General features: G+C 40.9%; 1 protein-coding gene across 1 annotated transcript; it reads right to left on the bottom strand.

Moving 5' to 3' along the window:
- Positions 1-1475: 1475 nt before the first annotated feature.
- LOC134406082 (olfactory receptor 10A5-like) lies at positions 1476-2405 on the bottom strand. The gene has a single exon (XM_063137335.1). The coding sequence runs from the start codon at positions 2403-2405 to the stop codon at positions 1476-1478; it is 930 nt and encodes a 309-aa protein (XP_062993405.1).
- Between the last annotated feature and the right edge of the window lie 6112 nt (positions 2406-8517).

Here is an 8517-nt window from a genome sequence, read left to right as displayed (position 1 = left end):
TCAAGGAGAGTGGCTCCCAGGAAAAATGCACATAGGATTGGAGCCTTTGTGTAATATTATATATGTCTATTCTGAACTGCGTCTGATTGATTTTTGGCAGAAAGGCAGGATATAAATATAATAATAATAATAATAATAATAATAATAATAATAATAATAATAATAATTTCCCTGGGACTTACTCCCACATAAAGTTGTATGGGAATTCAGGTTAAGAGCACAATACTATACATGCCACTCTGAAATAAGCCCCATTAAGTTCAATGGGACTTACTCCAAGGTAAGTGTGTTTAAAATCATAGCCTAAATCATGGTGTATAGCAGTACAAGCTTACACTGGATGTACGTTTGTGATTCAAACATGTATTTAATTCTTAATTTAGAAACTAATCCATTATTTGTTTTTAAAATAAATTTATTAACCTATCCATGTTCTGAAGACCAGGCACATGTAGCAAGTCCAGATATATATATATATCTCACTCCAGGAAAAAAAAAAATCTGTGGTCAACTTTGGCTGCTGTGATTTCTTAAAGCATGATTTCCAAACCTTTGTTCCATAGCAAACATACAGATATTATTAAAACTAGGGTGACCATATGGAAAGGAGGACAGGGTTTCTGTATCTTTAACAGTTGTACAGAAAAGGGCATTTCAGCAGGTGTCATTTGTATGCATGCAGCACCTGGTGAAATCCACCTTTATCCTCTGCTCTGCAGAGGCCACCAGTGAGGGGGGAAGCAGCAGCCAGGCATCTCTCCACCATGTCTGGGTCCAGCTCCAGATGAGAGCCCCCTCCCTCCTGCTACCAACTGTCTCTGGAGAGGCCACCAGTGAGGGAGGAAGCAGCAGCCAGGCATCTCTCCACCGTGCCTGGGTCCAGCTCCAGCTGAGAGGCCCCTCCCTCCTGCTGTCACCTGTAACTGCTGAACTTTCCAACTAAGATTGTAGTGCCTGAGTTTGCTTTCCTTTTCCCCCTCCTCCTCCTCCCTCCCAATCCCCTTTCCTTTTGTGTCATGTCTTTTAGTTTGTAAGCCTGTGGGCAGGGACTGTCAAATACTTTTGTAAGCCGCCGTGAGAGCCTTTCTTGGCTGAATGGCGGCATAAAAATCCTTAAATAAATAAATAAATAAATTAATAAATCCAAGGCCCAGCATTGGGCAAAAGGAGGGATACAAATAATAATAATAATAATAATAATAATAATAATAATAATAATAATAATAATAATAATAATAATAATAAATTCCCTCTTCATCACAAAGCTGTAGGAGCCCTGCCCTCTTTTGTATCTGGTCACTCTAGTATAACACAGTTTGCAGTTTCCATAAATATCCCCACACATGATTTTGTATAAGATCTAGCTTGCGCATAAAAACAAAAAAGTCATGCACTCTCACCAGGCAACCAGCAGGAGTCTGACAAGCAGAGCACAATCAGGCTGTGGGGAAGGTCACCCATCCCTATCATCATAATCATATTTTCTTTCTGAGCAGCTTAATTAAGGCTCCCTTTACATCCTTGTTCCGTAGGCTATAAATGAAAGGGTTTAACATGGGTGTGAAGATCACATAGGAGAGAGACAGCAAATGCTTGTTCCCTTGGGCATAGCTTGACTTAGGCTGAAAGTGAGTCAGACTAGCTGACCCATAAAACAGAGTCACAACAATAATGTGTGAAGAGCAAGTGGAGAAAGCTTTCCGTCTCCCCTCAGCTGAAGGCATTCTCATGATGGTGCTAATAATATGAATGTAGGAGACCAGGATCAGAGTGAAGGGGCAGAAAAGAATGATAATAGTTCCTATGATGGAAAATAGCTCAAACCTGTAAGTATCTGCACAGGCCAACTCTAGAATTGGTGGCGCATCACAAAAGAAATGAGAAATTGTGTTAGATCTACAGAAAGGGAAACTGAGCAGCCAGGTACTCTGTATAGTGGCAACAGGGAATCCTGAGGCCCATACAGCTGTCACCAGCACTATACAGAACTTCCTGTTCATTATGATTGTATAACGCAGAGGGTTGCATATAGCAACAAAGCGGTCATATGCCATGACTATTAAAATGAAGCACTCCATGGCACCAAAAAAGAAGACAAAGTATATTTGTGCCCTGCATCCTAATAAGGAGATGGTCTTTTTAATGGAGAGAAGGTTCACAAGCAGCTTAGGAACAATTGTTGATACAAATCCAATTTCTGAAAAGGACAGGATTTGGAGGAAGAAGTACATTGGGCTGTGCAAAGTGGTGTCCAGAGTTGTTAGCAAAATGATGAGGATGTTTCCCATCACAGTTGTCAGATAGAAGATAAGAAATACACTGAATAGGAGGATTTGCAGCTGGCCTAGGTTGGAAAATGCCAAAAGAATGAATTCATTGACCATAGTCTGATTGTGAGGGCTCATTCTTTGAGTCTATTATTAAAAAATAATAAAATAAAACAGCAATCTTCAAAACCATACACAAATCAACACCAATTATTCTAGATACTCAATAGAAACAAAAAAATGTGTCTGCCTCTATTGGGTCCGAAGATAATCCTTGACATTCTCCATGATTCTTTAAACAAACATAAGTGAGAAATTCCTTTTCGAAACATTCTTTTTCATGTGTTTATCACGTTATCAATCAGGAGCACTAAAACATCTGGAAAACAAAATTGATCAACCACAAAAATATTCTATTAAATTTCATATTGGAAGAATGTCAAGTCTGTGAAATCTAAGTCAATAAAGCAGCAATCTTTTAACAGATTATTGTAAAAGTTACATTGTCAAAACTAGCCCTGTATTGCAGCACCTACCCCACCAATGTAAACAGTTGAAGGATAACAGTATAAATATTTAGGCTTCAAGTGCCAAGAATCTGTGTTCTACAAATCGAATTAGGATGCAGTCCAAAGGAAGTCTGGCTGGGGCATGCTGGGAGTTGTAGTACTTAAAAAAAACATACTGTGGATGAGTAGATTTCCCCCATCCCGTAAACTAAGAGTGATGTAATTCACTGAATATGGATCCATATGTAGCCAAAATGGCACCACCCATGCACAAGAAGAAGGTGTGTTCCATCTTGGAAAATCCCAAAGTTTGCAGTAGTACAAGACATCTTTATAGTGTGAAAACCTAAAAGGTGGAACTAGACACAGCCCACTGAAGACTGAGCATGCTCAGTGGCCATGGAAAGCCAGTGTGGTGTGGTGGCTAAAGTGTTGGACTGGGAGTCAGGAGATCCAGGTTCTAGTCCCCACTCGGCCATGGAAACCCACTCGGTGACTCTGGGCCAGGGTTGTTGTTGTGAGGATAAAATAGAGAAGAGGAGGAGGATTATGTATGCCACCTTGGGTACCTTGGAGGAAAAAAGGTGGAATATAAATGCAATAATAAATAAAAAATAAATAAAATGGAAAGCTGACTGACTCTTATGGGAGGAAAACAGGAAAACAGGACTGGGGCTGGGCTTGTATAAATGTATTTTGGGGAAAGGTATGGTTGGCTGCCTGAAAATCTAAATAAAAGCACTCCACACTGAAGTAATTTGCTGAAGGTCCAGTTGTTCTATGTGGGGCTTTTCTACATAAGGCACTTGACTTGCGCTCATCATTCTTTACTCATGGTTGTTCATTAGCAAAAGCTCTCTGGGTAGTTCACAAAACAAACTTAAAAACATAAATTGCAATTTTACACACACACACACACACACACCATAATTTTAAAACAAAAGAAACCCAAAGAAAGAACTGAAATAAAAGACAGCAGTAGTGCAAAGATCTAAAATTACACTAACACAACAGATTTTTCATTTTTTAAAACTGAAGGCCTAAGTGCTTCCCTAGTTTGGCTGCATTTATACTCTGGCCCTGTTCAGACAACACACTGAACCATGCTCCTTAACCACAAAATGGTTAATGGAATGCATTAAGGTTAATCCATTCCGTTAACCATGTTGTAGTTAAGCAGCATGGTTTAGCATGTTGTCTGAATGGGGCCAGAAGCCTTAGCTAGACCTACCTGTTATCCTGCGGTGGAGGAGGGAAGATCTCGTATTGTGTTTAATGCAAGATCCCTCTTTTGTTTACATGCGACGTGCAATGACCTCAGAAAGAGAGGTGTCGCGCATGCCATTTTTTATTTTTAAAGGGTCAGCAGTGCACGAACACTCATGCGCAAAAGGTAAGTGGTTTTTTAATTTTAAATTACTTTCCCTGCTCCCCCACCCCACCCTACCCACGATGGTCGCAGTGTTCCCGAGGAGCATTGTGCCCCATGTGCAGCTCCAGGCTCCTCGCAAGGAAGCGTGCAGAGCCAGGTCAACTTGCAGCACCCAGCCACATGTTCTGTGGTCTTGGTCTCAGCCTGGGTCTGCAGAAAAACTGGGGCCAAAGAAGAGGGTGAGGTTGGGATTGTCCCCCCCCCCCAATCCTGGGATCCCCTGTGCATCATGTGGATGCACAGGGACGATCCTGGGATTTGCCCTGGGAAAAAGCCCCATCTAGCTATGGCCAGAGTGAAAATAATCTGAAATAACAAGGAGTTTATTTGTCTTTCTATACTTCAATACAAAATATAAGTAAAAGTTTAAAAAAGAAAAAGAAAAAAGAAACTGTGCATAGAGTTTCTAATGTGTCTGATGGTATAATATTTTGAGTATGATGCACTGGATGAGGACCATCTGGGGCATCAAATGCTGCCCAGTGCATGCTAAAAGTAGCAGTCTGTTATTGGATGAAACCACCTTAATTTTGAGCTTTCTCTCTTGACATCACTCAGTTTTAAGCCTGGAACCAATGTCAGTTATCACTTGGCTAGAGATGAAACAACTGGGGATGGTGGTGGTGAAAGTTCTCTGAACTCAAATATCCTTGCAAAAAATTGTTTATTAAGAATGGTGAACATTACATTGTGCACCAAAAAGTATGCATTTTCTCTCATTGAGAATATCTGTTTGCATTTTTCAAAAGTACACATTTTACGTGTATTTTTCAAATATACATATTTTGAAAGACATTTTATTTTGATCTTCAAATCAGACTGCAAGATTAGAAAGGTACAGACTTTGATTGCAGATGGTGTCTCAGTCCATGTTCAAGACCAGGAGGTACAAACCACATAAATTCTGGTCTAAAACTAACTGAAATGAATTTCACATAAATCCCTAGTGTCAACCCTCCTTAACAAACTCTGTAATGGCACCACTTCCATTATCTGAAAGAAACCACAATTACTCCTGCATCTAACTGATCTCTCTTCATTTTGAACACTTCCTCCCTTTCTTCAATGATTCGCCATTCCCCTCTTCATCACCTTGGTCATGCAACGTGATACATCCATTGCCATTCCTGATATAAGAACACATATGACATGGCCGTTTTTGCCATAAATTCCACTTCCCTTTTTTATGTTCTAGGAGAGAGTCTCTACAGATATTACATGTATTTCATTATTTCATGTATCAAGTACTGGAAATATGTAAAATGATAACTTCAATTTAGGTAAGCAAATTATTAATAGAAATAAATTACATTTTTCTTTCTCACTGCTACAGGACTATGGCATTTTTTTCACAGTTCATGTTGAGGAATGATATTTATTTATTTATTTATTTATTTATTACATTTATATCCTGCCTTTTCCCCTCCAAGAAACCCAAGGTGACATACATAATCCTCCTCGTCCTCTCCATTTTATCCTCATAACAACAACCCTGTGAGGTAGGTTGGGCTGAGAGTCTGTGCACTCATCTACACCAAGCAGGATATTCCACCATGAAAGCAGTATATAAAAAGCAGGAGCCATACTACTGCTTTGTAGCAGTATTGAAGTGCACTGCAGGATCTACACTACTGCTTTATAGTGGTACTGAAGAGCACTGACAACTGTTGGGGCCCATGACACATCTACACCAAGCAGGATAAAACACTATGAAAGTGGTATGAAAGTGGTATATGGTATGTGTCAATGGGCCCCAACAGTTGTCAGTGCACTTCAATACCACTATAAAGCAGTCGTATGGCTCCTGACTTTTATATACCACTTTCATACCACTTTCATGGTGGAATATCCTGCTTGGTGTAGATGAGCCCTATGACTGGCCTAAAGTCACCCAGTGGGTTTCCATGGCTGAGTGAGGACTAGAACCCGTATCTCCCGACTCCCAGTCCAACACTTTAGCCACTACACCACACTGGCTGTATTTGCTTCCTTGACTGACCATTTGTTTTGGAAGCTCCTATTCTTAAACATGGCTGTTACAAAAATGTCAAGCCCTACAGAGTTCTTACCTGCCTCAGTGATGGACAGTGGCTCCACAGTACTACTTGATAAAAATTACCAAGGCCTTCCTACCCATAAATCTCTACTCTAACTCCTGTCTCTGATTAGAAAGGTGCTGAAGCATCAGCCAGTGTTTTAACTAATGTGAGCATAAGCTAATTGACTCCCATGAGAGAAGATTATTGTTTACTATTTTCCAGTAGCAGGAAGGGATCCTAAAAATTTGAAGGCAGCATATGGGTTATTCATCTTCTTTCCCATAAGGGAATAGGACACAGGGGATATACCGTATTTCTTTGATTCTAAGACGCCATCGATTCTAAGACGCATCCCATTTTTAGAGATGTTTATTTGGGAAAAAAGGGCATCTTAGAATCAAAGAAATACTTCCCTCACAGCCCAGCCAACCTCCTCCCCCCCCTCCACACTTTCTTCTAATGGTTGTGTCCTTTTCTTTTTTCCCTCTGTGAGAGAAGAAACCGCCGTTTGCGCGGGAAGAAGGGGGGGCGTTGAAACAAAGAGTAAACAATATTTTCGGGCAGGGAGAGAGAGGAGAAGACGTGATTAAGGAGCTAAAATGCTTAACTCTCCAGTCCCGCTCTTTACTTGTCTGTGCACCAGGGGACGACGACATGCGAGTAAGTCCCATGGAAATCGATGGGACTTACGAATAAATTTGATTAACAAAAAACCAGGCGCTTACCCTCCCAGCTCCTCCTTGCTCGCATGGCTCGAGGCTACTGCAGGAGCTTCCTCTTTTCCTCTTACCGTATTGCTTCGATTCTAAGACGCCATCGATTCTAAGACGCACTCCATTTTTAGAGCTGTTTATTTAGGGAAAAAAGTGTGTCTTAGAATCGAAGAAATACGGTATCCCAATCCCTACTTTGTATTATAGTAACTACAGTTTGAAAACAAATATTTTCTTAGGACCACTGTTGGGGCTGTATAATGTATGGATACTATGGCAGGATCTGTTTTATAACGGTTTATAATGGTATTGACAACTGACACATTCCACACACAGTTTTCAAACTGCTTTCAAAGTGTTATATGCTGCTTGTTGTAGAACTGGCCCATGATTGTGATTTACTTTCCTTGATGAAGGCTAGGAATCTGAAATTAGAATTGTTCACCCCTAAGCAATGGCCAACAATGATCACAGTGGCTATCCCAAAGAGTGTTTGTGAAAAACTCATACATCTGCAAACTTAAACCAAAGCTGCCATTAGCAGGCATGCATATCAAGAAGGAAAAGTACAATTTCTCAGCCCTGGAAGTTGTGTCTCTGGGGCACAAAACTGATGCAGTCAGCATGCATCCCATGGAAGAGAATGCAGGTGCTATTACTGAGGCACCTTCACCAAATTCATTGTCAGAAGTGAAGTCTTCTTTGTGGTTGCTGAACTATTATGGCAAATTCTTACATAGCTGGGCAATGGTATTGGCCCTATTACATATACTTTCACAAAAAGGGGAGAGATTCCATAGACACCTAGAAAATGAACAAGTTGAAATCATTCATATCCCTTATTCATTATTTATTTAATTATTTATTTAAGCAAGCATTTTTATGCTGCCATTCAGCCAAAAAGGCTCTCACGGCAGCTTACAAAAGTATTTCTTGACAGTCCCTGCCCACAGGCTTACAATCTAAAAGACATGACACAGAAGGAAAGGGGATTGGGAGGGAGGAGGAGGGGGGAAAGGAAAGCAAATTCAGGCACTACAATCTTAGTTGCAAAGTTCAGCAGTTACAGTTGACAGTTGGCAGCAGGAGGGAGGGAGCTCTCAGCTGGAGCTGGATCCAGGCATGATGGAGAGGTGCCTGGCTGCTGCTTCCTCCCTCACTGGTGGCCTCTGCAGTGACAGTTGGTAGTAGGAGGGAGTGGGCTCTCAGCTGGAGCTGGACCCAGGCACGATGGAGAGGTGCCTGGCTGCTGCTTCCTCCCTCATTATGATAGTGATATCTACAGAATTCTGATATGTCTTGATTCCATGTTGTATGGAAGGCGAACTCTTATTCCATCAGGCATTTAGTGTTAGCCCACTAAATATCTGATGGAACGAGAATGTCCAATCAGCTATGAACAAGTTCAGTCGACCCAGCAGAGTGGTGGTGATGGTGGTGGCACTATTCACAACTAGAATATGAAGGGTTAACAGTAGTTCAGGGGGAAAACAGATCCCACTCATTTCTATATGACAGGTGTTTTGCCATAATATTGGATCATGAAATTGATAGAGT

Source organism: Elgaria multicarinata, chromosome 11 (assembly GCF_023053635.1).
Source record: "Elgaria multicarinata webbii isolate HBS135686 ecotype San Diego chromosome 11, rElgMul1.1.pri, whole genome shotgun sequence".
NCBI classification, from domain to species: Eukaryota; Metazoa; Chordata; class Lepidosauria; order Squamata; family Anguidae; genus Elgaria; species Elgaria multicarinata.
The sequence above is the reverse complement of the archived record's forward strand: the minus strand, read 5'-3'. Positions and strand labels throughout refer to the sequence as shown.